Genomic DNA, 17,647 nt, shown 5'->3' with positions numbered 1-17,647 from the left:
TTTTCCATCCAGCTTCGTATATTTTTATTTGTATTCAGAAAACAGGCAACAAGGAAGCAGGAGTGGGAACTAAGGGAATCCATGAAGGTTTTTGTCCCCATATTGTAATGCAGCAAAAGCCTTCCAGTGTTTCAGCAGCCGAGCACACAATTATTCATCTGTTCAGCAAGTCTTACGTCTGAACCGAGTACATGTATATCAACATGGAAGGCCCCATGTACCCTCGAGGGGCTCTCAGTCCAGAGAGCATGAGGAACTTGTAAACAGCTACAGGGTCCCTTGCCTATGGACAAAGGGTCACAGTCATGCATGGGCTGCAGTGACACATCTGCCTGCCAAAAACATCAGAGCCAGCTGAGGGAAGCCTTCTCTGAAGAGGTGACATTTCAGGAGGGCACTGAAAGATGAGCATTCAAATAGGTAAAGAAAACAGGTCAGCTCACAGCCTCTTCATGTGTCACCTGAAGGTTGTATGTGTGATTTATGCTGGTATCAAAAAGACCAGGATCAAGAGATAGCAGGAGCTTAAGAGAGAAATGAATCGATTAGAAACTTTATTTTATTTTATTGGCCACGCGGCATGGCTTGGGGGATCTTAGTTCCCCGACCAGGGATCGAACACGGGCCCTGGCAGCGAAAGCTCCGAGTCCTAGACACTGGACCGCCAGGGAATTCCCTAGAAACGTTTAAATTCTGACTTTTTACCAAGACTTGGAGATTCTCTTTTCTGTAAGTCAGGTGGCTGCTATAACATAAAAAAGATTCCAGATGCTACAGGATCGCGGCCAGTCTTCTGACAGCATGGCACTGAGGGCCTGGTTTCCCAGCTGTGGAAAGCTCTGCTGGAGAAGGCAGATGCCTGGCCTGCAGCCTGTTTTTATTTGTATGTCAGTTTCCTTCCGTGCCGGTGTCCCCGTAGGAAAGCCTAAGAATGAGGAAACCAGAGGTCCTCATCCTGGGTCTGTCACCAATTAACTACATGACCTAAATGAAGCCACTTAGGCAGTTGTGTCCCCATTTGTCTCATCTTTAAATAACGGTCATGGTCTCTCTACGGGAAATTTTGTGAAAAGATGTGAGATGACATGTCAGAGGGCTTGAACGTAGCAGAGCTATAGAAACAACTCTACAATGCAGTGCCAAAGGAGAGTGCTTAAAGCAGTCTCAGCAGGGATGTTTAAAACATGACATCATACTGGACGCTTGGCATCACACCCGGGCTTGTCTCAGAACTGCCACTTACTAAATGTGTGGACACTTGTAGTTACGTGATCCCTGCAGCCGCCATTTCAACTCGTATAAAGTAGGGCCAGCATTAGCACCTGTCTCCCAGGGGCATGTGGGTTGAATGAAATAATCCTTATAAACTGTTAACTCAGTGTCTGCACCATAATTAGCGCTACATAATTTTTTAAACTTCCATTCACTTCAACCCTCATTTTTTCAATGTCAGGCCCAGCCTAAGCCTTCATCTTTCTTGCTACATTTCCCACCCATACAAGGGAGGAATTGTTTATTTTATTGGCAAAGGTCAAGGACATTCACTGAGCCACATGTACCAGTGGGCAGGGTAACAGTGTTTTAAAAGCAAAAACTTATGCTCTGCTCTCTCATTTCTCTTCTATTCTATGTGGCAGGATTTAAAATCTGAATCTGGGAAACCCTTCTAGAGTCTGGACCTCTTTCCCCTAACTCCGTTTCCACGTCACTCCTGAGCACACCCAGACCAAGGTTTAGATTTAGGCGAGGGATTTAGGTGGCTTCATCTGGCCCGGAGCCTAAGCCACTTCTCCCAACCCAGCTTCTCACATAGAATGTACATTCAAATATCATATCTGTGTGGCTCTTAATATAGTAGCTATTTGATCCCCATTCTACTATCATTTTCCTCCATATAACATCCCTCTGGGAAACCGAAAGGATATGAAATGATTGACAGGGTAGAATTTAGGCTTTGCCAGGGCCGTCCTAACATTGAAATACAATATTTCAATGTTTTCTTTACCCTAAAACTATATCCTCGGTTTGCTGCAGCTGTTAAATGAAGTAATGCATGTAAAATGCTTAGTATAGTTCCTGGCATTCAGTAGCCCTCAGAAAATGTTGCCTAAAATATTACTAAGGAGAGTTCGATAACCTTGACAGCCAAGAGTCACCATGAGCTTGACTCAAGGGGAGTAAGATAGACAGATCATTGGCTGGGGTTTTGAACCGCATAGAAGAGGACAAACGCTTTACCATAGAACTTGACTCCAAGCTATAATAACGTAGCAAAATAGGCCTGGGGAAAGAATCTGAAAGTGCACAAAACAGAGGATCATAGTGTCATTTGAAGCATGACTATGAAAAGTGCCACTGGCTGTAGTTGACAGACCAGCAGACCGCTGCATCCACTCTGCAGGTCTCTGCTCTGCATTTGGCACCAGCCAAGTAGCCTCCTCTCTAAAGGGTCGGTTTTGCAAGTGCCCACCCGACTCCCATGGCCTCGCCCTGTGCTCACAGAAGGCCATAAACTATGTGGGCCAATTCAGCTTGTCATTTCAGGATAGAATGCATTAGGTTCTCCCCCAAACTCAATGGGTGGAAGAATCAAAAAACAAGAATTCAGGTGTCCCTGAAGCTCTGCACTTGTGTCAACAGGCGTGATCTGTATGTGAGCGGGTGAGCGTTTATAGCCTCTGATTTGCCATTATGGAGCTCACAATTCCAAAAGCTGAGGCTGCTGTTCCCGACCCAGCCTCAGTTATGTTTATGTCGCCAGCTTCTGAGGCGTCATCTGCTTAGTACTGCACTTTCGAACAGGACCAAGAGACCACGCTGAGCCGTGAAGTCCCCACAGCTATCACTCCTATGTCCTGGCAGACACACCTGTGTGACCTTACACAAGTTAGATAACCTTTCTGGGCTTAAGTTTCCTCATCTATGAAACACAGATAACAATAATAATAAAAGTTGTGTCATTATTAGGCAGCTAAATGGTAACGTTGGTTAAGTGCTGGGCTTATTATAGGCACTTAATACAAATAAGTTTATTATATTACATTACATTAAATACATTATATCATCTCATCATATCTATTCATATCGTCCATCATATTATATTATTATGATATCATTTTTGGAAGTCTCCGTTAGTGCGTCCATAACAAAAAGAGATAGACGTCAAAATGACTTAAGATTAGGAAAAGCTTTTCCTCTACTGCCTCATGTTCAAGACAAATCTACAAGGAATCAATTAGTGAATATTTCCTGAACACTCCCCTGTGCGCTAGACACCATACCAGACTCCACGTAGGTACGGAGATATAAGACCCAGGGTCATCCCAGGTGTCAGCAAGCTTATTGCATAGTTGAAAGTAGAAGACACATGAAACAATTAGGCCTCTGGGTGTTAATGAATTCACATAAATACAGATGCCCCAAGCTGCTGATTTGGGTCTTCATTCTTCCCGCCCTAATACTCAGGCCTCCCCAGATATATCTGGGCATCCTCAGGTATAGTTAATATGTTCATGTCCCCCAATATTTCCATCCGAGCCAGGGGTCCGGGTCTCCTACCCACTCCTCCAGCCTCAGCTGTTTCTTTCTGGAGCTTGCCTGAGTCTAAAGCCCCCATCATCGTGGTCTGTAGCATACAGGCGGGTGCGGGGACACAGCTGCACTCACTGCCCTCTGCCCCAGGCCCACGTTGTCTTTAGCGTAACTTTAACTTAACGCTAAACCTTTAACTGCTGTTCCATTTCCATTTTGTGGGACCAGGTCAGGACAGAAGCCACAGGACCCTTCCTCCCTTTTCAGTTCCTTCTCCCTTGCTAAGCTCCTCCTCCAACCACAAAGCCCCACCCCTCATTCACGACAGCTCATGAAAATAGACAACCACACAGATTCTGTTCTGCTGTCACCACAGCAGTGACCCTGTTTCCTCCAAGCTAATAATAACTGTGATGATACTAATAGCAGCAGTAAATGCCATTTGCTCTAAGGCCATTTCGTGTATTATCTTATTGAACTCTCACTTTAACCTGTAGAATAGATTTTATTTGTCCATTTGATAGATGAATAAACTGAGGGTCATAGAGTCAAGTAGTGGGTTCAAGGTCACACTACCTTGTTTGTAAGAAGTAAGAAGTAGTTCTGGGTTGTAGTCAGGCTCACATGACTCCAGAGCTTTTAACCACCCCACGATATTGTCTCTACGTGAGCACACCACTGTCAAGACAAAGACAGTTGGGCATTTCAAGTATTCCTGAACCAGCTACAGGACGCTTGACTCTTCTTGGAACCATGGAAAGAATAGAGGTTCCAACCCAAGTTTTGTTCCTATACACCTTGGCCAGGTCAGTTTCCTCACCCAAATTGGAGATTTATCAAATTTCCTCCAGCCTTTTTTTTTTTTTAAAGACTTTATTTTTTTAATGGATCTTTTGTCCATTTTTAATCGGGTTGTTTGTTCTCTTATTGTTGAGTTTTGAGCTAGGTTCACAGTAAAACTGAGGGGAAGGTACAGAGATTTCCCGTATACCCTCTGCCCTCACACATGCACAACTTCCTCCATTATCAACATCCCTCACCAAAGTGGTCCATTTGTCGAAATTAATGAACCAACATTGAGACATCATAGTCACCCAAAGTCCATAGTTTACAAGATGGTTCACTTTAGGTATTATACATTCTGTGGGTTTGGTCCAATGTATAACGACGTGTATCCACCATTACTTTATCATACAGAGTAGTTTCACTTCCCTAAATATCATCTGTGCTCCACCTGTGCATCCCTACCCACCTCCCAACTCCTGGCTACCACTGATATTTTTACTGTCTCCATAGTTTTGCCTTTTCCAGAATGTCTTGCAGTTGAAATCATACAGTGTGTAGCCTTTTCACATTGGCTTCTTTCACTTAGCCATATGCATGTAAGTTCCCTCCATGTCTCAGCATGGCTTGATAGCTCACTTCTTTTTAGCTATGAATAATATTTCATTGTCTGCATGTACCATAGTTCATTCATTCACCTACTGAAGGACATCTAGATGCTTCCAAGTTTTGGAAATTACAAATAAAGCTGCCATAAACATACATGTGTGGGTTTTTGCATGGCATAAGTTTTCAACTCGTTTAGGTAAATAGGATACGTGATTGCTAGATCGTATAGTAAGAATACGTTTAGTTTTATAAGAAACCACCAAATTGTCTTTCAAAGTGGCTGTACCGTTGTGCATTCCTACCAACAGTGTGTGAGTGCCTCTTGCTGTACCTCCTCACCAGCAATTGGTGGTGTTAGCGTTCACGATTCGGGGCATTCAAATAGGTATTTTGCGGTATCTCATTTTAATTTGCATTTCTCTGATGACATGTGATGTGGAGCTCTTTTCATGCTTATTTGACATCTGTATATCTTCTTTGGTGAGATGTCTATTCAGATCTTTTGTCCATTTTTAATTGGGTTGTTTGTTCTCTTATTGTTGAGTTTTGAGTGTGTTTTTTCTTTCTATATTTTGAATAATGAGTCTTTATCAGACGTGTCTTTTGCAAAACACATATTTTCTCCCAGATGGTGGCTCGTCTTCTCATTCTCTTACCATTGTCTTTCACAGAACAGAAATTTTTAATTTTAATGATGTCCAGCTTCTCAGTTACTTCTTTCATGAATAGTGCCTATGGTGTTTACCTAAAAAGTCATCGCCACACCCAAGGTCATCTAGGTTTTCTGCTATGTTGTCTTCTAGGAGTTTTATAGTTCTGCATTTTACATTTAGGTCTGTGATGCATTCTGAGTTAATTTTTGTCAAGCGTGTAAGGTCTGTGGATTCTTCTTTCTTTCTTTTTTTTTTTTTTTTTTTGGCATGTGGATATCCATTTGTTGAAAAGATTATCTTTGCTTGGTTGTATTGCCTTTGTTCCGTTGTCAAAAGTCCGTTGACTATAATTATGTGAATCTATTTCTGGGCTATCTATTCTGTTCCATTGATCCATTTGTTTATTCTTTTGCCAATACCGCACTGTCTTGATTACTGTAACTTTATAGTAAGTCTCGAGGATGGGTAGTGTCCATCCTCTCCTTCAATATCGAGTTGGCTAGTGTGGGTCTTTCGCCTCTTTATATAAACTTTGGAACTAGTTTGTCGACATCCACAAAGAACTTGCTGGGCAGCCCTGATCTTAACGATATATTTTTCTGGGAATTTGCCCAGTAGCCAGCATCCAGAGCCCTTGGTCTTCAGTGGGCTGAATTTGGGTCCTTCTTTTCTGGACTTGGGGAAAATGTTTGGATTTTTTAAGTTCCTTGTATTTGCACATTATGTGCCTGAGCCCAATTCATGCAATGTACTCACGGACAGAAAGCGGGGACCCCAATGGCACGAAGAAGAAAATGCTGGGGCTGGCGGTGGCGGTTAGCCCTCACCATAACATTAACAATCATTGTCATCAACATCATAAAGGAAGCTTGTATTCATTAAGTACTTACTAAGTGCAAAACCAAGAACTCAGTCCCTTCCATGCATCATGTCACTAATCCTTCCAATAGCTCTCTGAGACAAATACACGTATTACCTTCAACTGAAGAAATAGAGTCTCTGAAAGATTAAGTAACTTCCCCAAGTCACACAGGTAGTAAGTGGTGAAGCTGAGATTCAAACCCACTCTTAATCCCTAGACTGCACTCATTCTCACTGGCTTCCCCTTTCACCCTGCGGTAGCGATGCTGACCATCCTGGGCCTGACATTCCAGCTTCCTGAAGGACAGCCCAGGTCAGCCCATCATCCTACACTGAATGGGAAATCCCACAGACGACTAAGCTTCCTGATAAATGCCCTCTACTCTAGTTCCTTGAAACCCTTTTTACAAAACCCATATAGCACTTGAGCAATGAAAGCTTAAGCACCTTCTCCTCCTCCATTCCCCCCCTTTCACCTGCTTCCCCACAGGATCCAGTTGGTTATAAACCTCTCTTGCTGTTTATTTACCTCTTAATAAGCCCTATCTCCTCTCAGAAAGCCATTTAGCGCTGCACCACTTAATTTCTCCCCAAGGCAGAATCTGCCAGATGGAGTCTTCGTCCCCAGCCACGTCGATTTGTCTTATTTTTAAGCAGCAGTGAACATGCCACAAAACTAAAATAGCAATCAGTTCCCAGGTGTGGACTCACTGAGCAGGGAAATGACCAGGAGTGTGTGCATGTGTCCACCCATGGCAGCTGTTCCGAACGGGCTGGATTAACCGGGGAATGACTCCTCAGAGTGGCTCCCAGCCAGCTGTGGCCACATCTGGGCATCCCTCAATGCAGAAGCACGCCGCTTTTCTGCCTCAGCTGGATTCAGCCACTCAGCACCTCCTCGGACTGGACGCCCCAACCCCGGAGCTATGTACCCTTGCCTTTTCCACAGTTGAGGAGGCAAAGTGGGCCCCCAGAGGATCAGGAAACCAGCACAGAATAACCCAGTGCAAGAAGGAAATGTCCCTGATGCCACTTGTTCTTATCCCAAAATTCCTATAAAATCTGACTCTGATTCTATAATATTACTACATTTGGGTCAATATAAATATATAATTCTTCAAATTTTGTACCAGCTAAATTACTAAATTATGTCCCCCCCAAAAAAAATTTTGAACACCCCAAAAATCATGTTGTTCCCATAGCTTCAGTGCTCCTGGACACACACGACAAGATGTGTGCCTGGAGGCGTATGTGCCTCTGTTTGAGCGTGACCTGGAGATGGGCAATCTCTGTTTAGGGGAGGGTAAGCTTACAACAGGGACGAAGAGTGTCCCTTCACCACTGCATCCTAAGGAAGAGAAGATTACATCTAAAGGAAAGACAGGTGATTATTAACAGGACAGCAGTACTGGACAGGACCTCCCAGGGACCCAAAGAATAATAGAAAGAAAACAGAGACCAGTCTGACTTATAGCTTCTTGTGTGGTTCCATTGACCTCGCGATACCTATCATCATTATGGGAATTGACAAGACAGCACTCCAGCCAAACTCACAGAAGTGAGCTCATAAATATATATACATACACACACACACACACATACATATATACACACATATATTTCATAAGTTCATCTGCATAACATCCATCTTCCATGCCATTAATAATTTACATCCCGTAATATGCAGTGGAGCCCTTTATTAGAAGGAAGAAAATGAATTTCAGTGTTCACGGGTGGCGGTGCATTGGCCTTGCCTTCGGTATGTCTATGTATGTAGCGTTCCCAACTAGCTTTTGCAAACCTTCTGGTTTGAACCAGTGTGCTTTGGAAGTGTTGGCAGTCAGGATATTGCTCAGAGTCAAAGGTGTTCTCATTAAATCCAATCTCAATACCGGCCAGATTGCTGAGATTACAGCAAGCAACCAATGGTGGGCCATCCCCAAAGGCATTACCCAATAGGGCAGAAGTCAAAGGGGAGAAGAGTAAGGACAAGTTGAGCGATAATCCTTTATTCCTTGGAGCAATTTTGCTGTAATATTCAAGGATCCTTTTCTTTAAGTGCCCTCTCAAAAAGGAAAAAAAAAGCACTAGAGAAAGCCTCCCTCCTTCACCATACAAGATTCCTTTTCCAATGGAGAGTATCTGCCATTCCAATTTCTTTAAGTAGCTTCATATTTGGATATTTAACAGGTGTTCCCAAGGCTGCTCTGAAGAAAAAAATTCTTCCCTGAATCAACAGATAAATGTTTTTCTGAAATGGCAGTGAGAAACAGATCTGGGGGGACTGTCTCTATTTTCCATGGTAAAAATAAAAAATAAAAAAATAAGAGCAGATGATAAGCTGCTCTAAAATAAGTTGATGGAATGAAAAAGTGCTTAGAAACCTGTTACATCATTTTTCCATTAAAAGAATTATTATTATTAAAATGCTACAGATGGGGCTTCCCTGGTGGCGCCGTGGTTGAGAGTCCGCCTGCCGATGCAGGGGACACGGGCTCGTGCCCCGGTCCAGGAAGATTCCACATGCCGCGGAGCAGCTGGGCCCATGAGCCATGGCCGCTGAGCCTGCGCGTCCGGAGCCTGTGCTCCGCAACGGGAGAGGTCACAACAGTGAGAGGCCCGCGTACCGCAAAAAAAAAAAAAAAAAAAAACCGGAGCCTGTGCTCCACAATGGGAGAGGCCACAGCAGTGAGAGGCCCGCGTACCGCAAAAAAAAAAAAAAAAAGCTACAGATGCACTGCCCACAAAATGCTCAGAAGTGGTCCCCGTTTGGGTGATACTGCCCACGGTTGACCAGTGGCTGCTGCACTGGGCTCCCTAGAGCATGGGCACTTCCACAGAACTCTGTGGGTCTTTAGAGTTACAAGACTGCTCCCTAACTGTAATCCCTGATTATTTTATAGACTCTGATCAGACCTTCCCTTGGTTGGCCTTCCGAAAGTCTTCCAGATGGATGTGCATCTATTTCAGGAAACTGGGGGATTCCTTTGAAAGGATCTTTTTGACAAGGAAAATGGGGTCTTAGGAGGGCTTGCTTGGGGTTCTCTAAAGGGCCGCCAAAGAAAGGAGAAAGGCATCAAACCCTTATCCTCCTCAAGCACTTTTACGAACTCAGAGGAGAAAAGTGAAATTCGTCACGTCTCATTCTCCGTGGAAGAGTGGTCTTGTCATGCCCAGGGCAGCTCAGATTCCAACAAAAACAGAATCAGTAACATGCCCAGAGAGGCTCAGCATCAGTGGAGAAAAATAGCAAAAGAGAGCCTGCTTCTCCAGGCCTGGTTGGGCTCAGAGGCAACCAGCTGCAAGCCAGCTGGACTTAATTTAAAAGACCACATGTGGAATATTGGTTTGGTCCCAGATCCCACATTTAAAGAGGAACATTTCCAAACACAGCCTTAGTCAGAAGAGCCCTCACCTCTAAGACAGATCTTGAAACTGTGTCACACAGAATAATTGAGGGCACTTGGAAAGTTGAATTTGACTTGGCAAGTCCAAAAGGCTTCAGAAGACACCAGATGAATACTTTAAAGTATTATTTTAGGGCTTCCCTGTGTGGCGCAGTGATTAAGAATCCATCTGCCAGTGCAGGAGACACTGGTTCGAGCCCTGCTCCGGGAAGATCCCACATGCCTGGAAGCAACTCAGCCCATGTGCCACAGCTACTGAGCCTGCGCTCTAGAGCCCATGAGCCACAGCTACTGAAGCCCAGGCGCCTAGAGCCCGTGCTCCGTAACAAGAGAAGCCACCGCAATGAGAAGCCCGCGCACCACATCGAAGAATAGCCCCCACTTGCAAGTAGGGAAAAGCCCGCGTACTGCAACGAAGACGCAACACGGCCAAAAATAAAATAAATGAATTCATTAAAATATATATATATATTTTTTTAATGGTAGAAGATGGAGTAAATCAGATTGCCTGGGAGAGCAGAATTAGTTCAATATTTGGCTAATCAGAAGGAAGAATTTCGTAAAATGAAGGCTCTTGGAAACGGATGTATTGCCTTGGGGAGTAGCGAGTCCTTCTGCAAGGGCTGTAAAAGCTGATGCTGCCGTTCCACTGGAGAGGAAAGAGGGGAATGATTTCCAGGAGGTAGGATATTCAAGCAGTGAAAACTGGGTTTGGTGTCAAGTTGGACCCAGACTCGGGGTTCAGCTCTGTTTCTGTAAGGCCTTGGGAAATTTCTCTTGAACCCTCAAGTTCCTCATTATAAAATGGGTATAACATCTCCTCCAGTGAGTTATTATGCAATTAAATCAAGTATTAATTCACCCTAGTGCTTGGCACGGTAGAAATGCTAAATTCACAATTGCTGCCCCTGTTATTACCTGAGCTTGATAAATTGGATAGGAAGAGAAAGTACATCATTTTCTCAGATTTTTTAGCCCTCTGATCCTGTGATCACTGTGGGGCCCATCCTATCAAAGTTCCGGGTGCCATCTTCCTAATTCCCTGCTTCCTATTTCAGCACCACTGCAGATCTTCCTAGGCAATGGTCTATATTCTCACCTTTCCCACTGCTGCTCTCCACCCATAACCAGAAGCAGTCTTTCCTATACTCCATTCTTTTGTGACCCTGCTTTCTACAGTGATAACTGGGTATTCTAGGAAGTGATGTATATTAAGAATACTATGTTAATATGACTATATAATCACCTTCTCCTTTAAATTTTTTCTCCTGCTAGGAAGCAAGGGCTGAGCACAGCAACCAGTCGATAGCCGACGGTCAATCAAAAGTCTACATGGTCATAAGGAGGGATCTTTACTAGTGAGATTCTGTAGATCATGCTTAGCTTTTCTAGAGATGATGAGAGTGGTCATCTGGGGCAAGGTAGAATACAGAGCGGTCCTGTGACAGGCTGACTGGAGGATATTAGGTGCAGGGGGACCTTTTCCATTCACTCATTCATGTTCTGGAGAACTTTAACATTCACTCTGACCCCTGTCTTTCTCCAACCCCAGAAAAGAGCAGAGCTACACGCAGAAGTGCTGGAAGGATGTGCAAGTGGGGGACTTCATCCAAATGCAATGCAATGAGATCATCCCAGCCGACATACTCCTCCTCTTTTCCTCGGACCCCAGTGGGATCTGTCATCTGGAAACCTCCAACTTGGATGGAGAGACAAACCTCAAGCAGAGACGTGTTGTAAAGGGCTTCACACAGCAGGTAGGGCTCTTTCTAAGATCTTCAACTGGAATGGCAAAGGGAAGATGCCAGCCAGCTCTACTGGGAAACTGGATTTAATCTGGTGTGTAGAGGAGAAGGTAGTAGATGCCTCCTTTTCCCAGGCACTTAGGTACAATTAATCTTCCCACCAACTCTCTGAGATGGATATCATCCCCTTCTCACAGATGGGGAAACTGAGGCTTGGGAAAGGTAAATAACTTGCTGAAGGCCTCAGAGTCCTTAAATGGGGACCCCCTCCATTCAACTGAAGAAACCGTGCTCTCTGCTCTAAACCGAGGAGTCTAGTATCTGCTCGATTACTCTTGAGACCAACCCACTTTTCTGTGCGTATCCAATCCTGGCTCATCCTGCCCAGCTCAGCTTCAGCAATTTCTCCCTCCATGAATTTTTGCTAGTACTCCTTTGACTGCAGCATAAAAGCAGCAAGGTACCATTAACTATTTTACCATTCGTGTAGGTCTTACCTTCTCAACAGTACTGAAACCTCTTTAAGGCCAGGGAGTGATCATCAACATTTTAATTTAATCCCCACTTTATGTGTGTGATACCTTGGATATCATGGAGGAATCATGATTGTCTGGTGGTTAAGAGCCCAGGCTCTACATCTGGCAGAGCTGAACTCAAAAGTCCAACCCCACCATTTATTCGCTGTCTCACCTAAGGCAAGTTATTACCCTCTCACACCTTCATTCCCTCATCTGGAAAATGGGCACAAAAATAGTACCCTCTCCATAGGGTGTTTCTGAAGGCTGAGTTGTTACTGAGCCAAACTTGCTTCTGCATGCCCCCGTGCAGTAAAGCCAGTCTACTGACACTGGGTCGTAGTAAAGGAAACGCAGCATTTATTGTAAGCCTGCATACAAATAGTCTGGGACAGCTCGTGCTCAAAAAGACTGAACTCCCTGATGGGTTTCAGGAAAACATTTTTAAAGGCCAGCTAAGGGAGGGGGGTCACAGGGTATGTGATCTCCTCGTGCACAATTCTCTGATTGATTGATGGTGAGGGAACAGGGTGGTGTCACAGGGTTTATCAATCCACAGGCTCCAGTAGGTCTTGGGGCTATGTGCTCATGGTCATCAAGTACTTAACATCTTCCATTTGATGGGGGTTTTCATGTCTGTAAAACAACTCAGGAAATGTGCATCAGATACTATTATCTAGGTACTTCACAAAGGAACTAAAGCAGGGAATATGGGGGAGAGGTCAACCCCCAAAAGGCCCCATAAGGTCCTGCTTGATTATAAAATAATATGTACATGAATTACTTAGCATGAAGCTAGGCACATAGTAAGAGACCAGTAAATAGTTGGCAGTAAATATCAGTGGCGTGCATAGGGAATATGTGTTGACTGATCGAAACTGGGTGTGATATTCCAGTTTTCAATTAAAATTCCCCTTGAAAGGGTTGATTTCCCATCTGGTACCTTGCTCTATGCATGGAAAAGAATAAAATTCTATCACTCCTCTTCATCCTGACAGCCTGTGGCTGGGGAGAAAACGGATGAATCAGGGGATTTAGAAGAAGGAAGGCAAGTGGTTCATTCCTCAGAGATGCTCATGAGCTAACGTTTCGTTATCTAGACAGAAACGTCTCAAGAGAAGGCCACTCATCATACCTCACTTTGCCTCTCTCAAAGCCCCGGATGAACAGTTCTCATAAAATCGCTGTTCTATGATTGAACTCTGTTTTCTCATCCTTACAATGGGAATAGTAATAATAGCTCTCCCAAAGTTTTACTGTGTGATTCAAATGAGACAAGGAAAGTAAAGAACAAAATAGAGGGTTTGCGGCATTGTAGATACACAATAAATGGTCTATTGCTGCTACCTCAGCTACAGTTCCTACAATGGGAATGGAAACTACCATGACCACCACGCCGGCATCTTGCTTTGTGGTTGTGATAGTGGCTCAGTCCTCCCATTGGTGCCCAGGCTCTATTGAGTCAATCACTGCCCTGGGACTTGGCGTCTGAGTTTTCTCTCCTTTGCTTGTCCTTGTCACACTCACCCAATCATCCCAGTGTTTACAGAAGTGTAGGGTGGGATCTGGGTAAGCTCACAAAGCCATTCTAGACACAAAATAACAGTCTATTTCTTGGCTCAGGGCCCTGTGGGATGCCCTCTAGAGCAAAGGTTTTCAAGCTTTTTTAACCATAACTCACAATAAGAAATACATATCGCACAACACACCTATCCACATGCACATGTGGGTATGTGTGTGAGTGTATAAAACTGCCGCCTCAGTCATACTACGTGCAAAGGACTCTGAAACTTTCTATTCTATTCTATCGGGTTTTGGGTTTTGTTGTTGTTTTAATTAATTTATTTATTTATTTATTTTGGGCTGTGTTGGGTCTTCATTGCTGTGCACAGGCTTTCTCTAGCTGCAGTGAGTGGGGGCTTCTCTTGTTGTGGAGCACAGCCTCTAGGCGCTTGAGCTTCAATAGTTGTGGTGCACGGACTCAGTTGTGGCTTGTGGGCTCAGTAGTTGTGACGTGTGGGCTCAGTTGTTGTGGCATGCAGGCTCAGTAGTTGTGGCACACAGGCTCAGTAGTTGTGGCGCGCAGGCTCAGTAGTTGTGGCGCATGGGCTCTAGAGTGCAGGCTCAGTAGTTGTGGCACACGGGCTTAGCTGCTCCGCGGCATGTGGGATCTTCCCGGACCAGGGCTCGAACCCGTGTCCCCTGCATTGGCAGGCAGATTCTTAACCACTGCGCCACCAGGGAAGCCCTGGTTTTTGTTGTTGTTGTTGTTTTTAAGTTCTGAGAGCAGCAAAACGTGTGTGTGTTTGTAAATCTACCCTTCAGCCGGCCCACCCCAACATCCTCACCACAACTCTGAGTCTTTTATTCTCTTTCTCGGGCAGTTATTTCGGCGCTGTTGAGGTTCACCCAGTCCCTTCTCTTTTTTGCCATTGGCAGCAGCTCCCAAGCTGTTTCTTGTATATTAATTAGTCTGATAGTTTGGGATTTGACTAGAATGAAGAGCTGGATGAAAGGGTCATTCACGCTCCACTGCTATAAACCAGCCAATTCAAGTTAATCACATCTCTCAAACTCTAACCCTGAATTCTCATAGGGTACTTGGTGTAATGATTTACCCAAAAAAATAAATAAATAAATTCACTTGTAAAGGGAACAAGATTTATTTGATTTTGAAAGTTTCCAGAATTCTCTATTCTATTTCAATTCTTGATTCTCCCCCTCACTTTGCTTAAATGTGCTTTTCCACTTCTATAAGAACAGGGATAAATAGTACTAATAATAATGCACTTTTGTAAAGCCCTTATAAGGTAAGTGAGGCACAGAAACGTGAAGCAACTTGCCCAAGGTCACTAAGCTGGGAAGTATTGGAACCAGGATTCAAAGCCAAGTTTGTCCAGTCTCAGCTCTTAAGGTTTGCAGTAGCTCACCTCCCTGGTCCTTTGACTCTCACCCAGACTTTACCCAGAATTGCTTACTTGAAAACACACATTTATCGTTTTCAATATTCTTTCCACATGTAAGTAACAAGCAGCAGGAAGAATAAAAGCAGGCCTAGCCAGCTCCCTGGGGAGGAGGAATTTTAGCTGCTCTGTGCGATCTTGCTTCTCCCTTATGTCTTCAGTGCAAAAATATTTCTGAATATGGATAGAATTCTCTTCTGACTAACTCTATATATAATATTTCTCAAAAGTGTTGAACAAAGATGTTGATGAGAGTTGCAAGAAAAATACGTGTTGCACTGTCAAATAAGATCAGAAGGCAATAGGTTACAAGTTTTCCAATAGTGTGTACTGCAGAACTTCTCAGATACTTTAATAAAGGGGGGGGGGGGAAGGTACTAGTATATAATATTTCTAATTATTTAACCACAGAAACCTTTGATTCCAAGGACCATATCCCAGGCCTACTACAGGAGAGGTGGGATCACAATTTAGAAATTTGCCTTAAATGCATTGAAGGTGTTTTGGATGTATCATAACCATCACAGGGAGAAACTTTTTCATATATACATGCATCCTTCCCCATTATTATCACCAAATTATGATTCATGGGGACTGAGTAGTAGTCTGGGCATGCATATTTTTTAAATGTTCTCCCAGATGATCTTAATATGAACCTACCACTAGCTCATCAAAAACCTGTATAATAAAGGGAAGCTATTACTTCCAAAAAACACTCATCATAATAATGGGAGTAAAGCCACCATCTACACGAGTCTTACATGTTTTGCCCATATTGTCCTTTGTCCTCATGACCATCCTGTGAGGAGGACATCACTACTCCATTAGACAGATGAAAACCCTAAGGTACAAAAAAGGCAAAATTCACCACTTGTCTCAGAGAAGATTTTGAACACCTGCAAATGTGGTTTGTAAATTTAATATCTTAAATAATTAGTATTAATGACTTTTTTTAGCTTGTTATTCCTATTGGCTATGAGACTTTTATTTTGCCAAAAGGGGGTTTTTACTAACCTCAGAGATTTCTAGAAACTCCCAACCCCACACCCTATACCCACAACCATTTTCACTGCTGTGTTCTGTTCATTGAAAGTCAATAAGACAAACTTTGTCCCAGCTCCCCTAGATCAGCACTTCTCAAGGTGGAGTCTGCCAAATCCTTATCTCAAGAGATAGTTCTTAAAAAACTAAAAAAGGTGTGTGGTCAAATCTGATTAGGAGGCCGAAGTCCTGTGGACCCCTCTAGGAGGTTCCAATGTCCATGAATATTTTTAGGTCTCAGAGAAGACCTAGAGGAAGGAGGCCAGTTAAACTTTCTTTAACTCTGAGCTTTCCAAACTTATTTAACCTCAGAACCATTTGGGGCACAATAATTTTTCACCTTAATATGGAAACTCGAACACATTAATCTACATTGTGTGGAACACACGTGATCACAACAGGTGAGGAATGACCGAGAGGCTGACTATCCTCGTGGCTTAGACAGCTCATCCTTGCCTTTCCTGTCTAGGTTCAGGGGAAATTATAAACATGAGAGAGCTTCTCAAAAGGATATTTCCCCTGTGACACAGCACATCATTCTCAAGGTTGCCAAAGAGTTAGTTTCAAAATCCATTTCCCAGAATGCAACTTAGACCAAGTCAGGTTTCAGGGTTGTTGTTTTTTTTTTTCAGTCGGAACTTTTATCATCATGGGCCATCTTTGCATTCACAACATTATTGACCTGTTCTTGAAATATTTATTCCTACATCCCATTGCTGGGAAAAGGACAGAAAGGGAAGGAATACAAAATTAGGATTATGCCGAGGTCTGCAAAGCAGGCAAGAAAACTTCATTAGAGAATTAAATTTTACACTTCTGGGGCTTCCCTGGTGGCACAGTGGTTGAGAGTCCGCCTGCCGATGCAGGGGATGTGGGTTCGTGCCCCGGTCCGGGAGGATCCCACGTGCCACAGAGCGGTTGGGCCCGTGAGCCATGGCCGCTGGGCCTGCGCGTCCGGAGCCTGTGCTCCGCAACGGGAGAGGCCACAACAGTGAGAGGCCCGTGTACCGCCAAAAAAAAAAAAAAAAAATTGTACAGTTTTCTCTTTGGGGACATTTTTGACACCTGAAATGTCTTCTTTTTTTAATTTTTTTTAATTGAAGTATAGTTAATTTATAATATTATGTTAATTTATGCTGTACAGTAAAATGAGTCAGTTATACACATATATACATTCTTTTTTTATATTCTTTTCCATTATGGTTTATCAAAGAATATTGAATATAATTCCCTGTGCTATACAGTAGGACCTTGTTGTTTATCGATTCTATATATAATAGTTGCGTCTGCTAATCCCAAACTCCCAATCCATCCTTCTTCCACCACCCCCCGCTTAGTAAAATCTCTTCTTTAAAGGGGTTCCAAGATGGGCACTAGAGATTTAACACCTGAAAATAAGTATGTGTCATTTATTTTGGTAGATGGAACATTTACCAAAGCCAAAGAATCAGAAATGAATTCTTCCAATTAGTATTTCAGAGCAATTATCCTAGTTATCTTTTATCCAAACCATTGAAGCCCAAATCCTACTGAAGTGTG

The 17,647-nt window shown here is 43.5% G+C and overlaps 1 protein-coding gene across 1 annotated transcript in view; it reads left to right on the top strand.

Moving 5' to 3' along the window:
* Positions 1–17,647, top strand: part of ATP10B (ATPase phospholipid transporting 10B (putative)) — a gene marked incomplete at its 3' end in the record, with an annotated part of 176,413 nt that overhangs the window by 113,613 nt on the left and 45,153 nt on the right. Inside the window, exon 4 of the mRNA XM_079918658.1 lies at positions 11,397–11,601. Coding sequence (XP_079774784.1) covers positions 11,397–11,601 — 205 coding nt within the window. The remainder of the gene's footprint in view (positions 1–11,396; positions 11,602–17,647) is intronic.

The sequence above is a fragment of the Stenella coeruleoalba genome, assembly GCF_951394435.1.
Source record: "Stenella coeruleoalba genome assembly, chromosome: 3".
In the NCBI taxonomy this organism is placed as follows: Eukaryota; Metazoa; Chordata; class Mammalia; order Artiodactyla; family Delphinidae; genus Stenella; species Stenella coeruleoalba.
The sequence above is the reverse complement of the archived record's forward strand: the minus strand, read 5'-3'. Positions and strand labels throughout refer to the sequence as shown.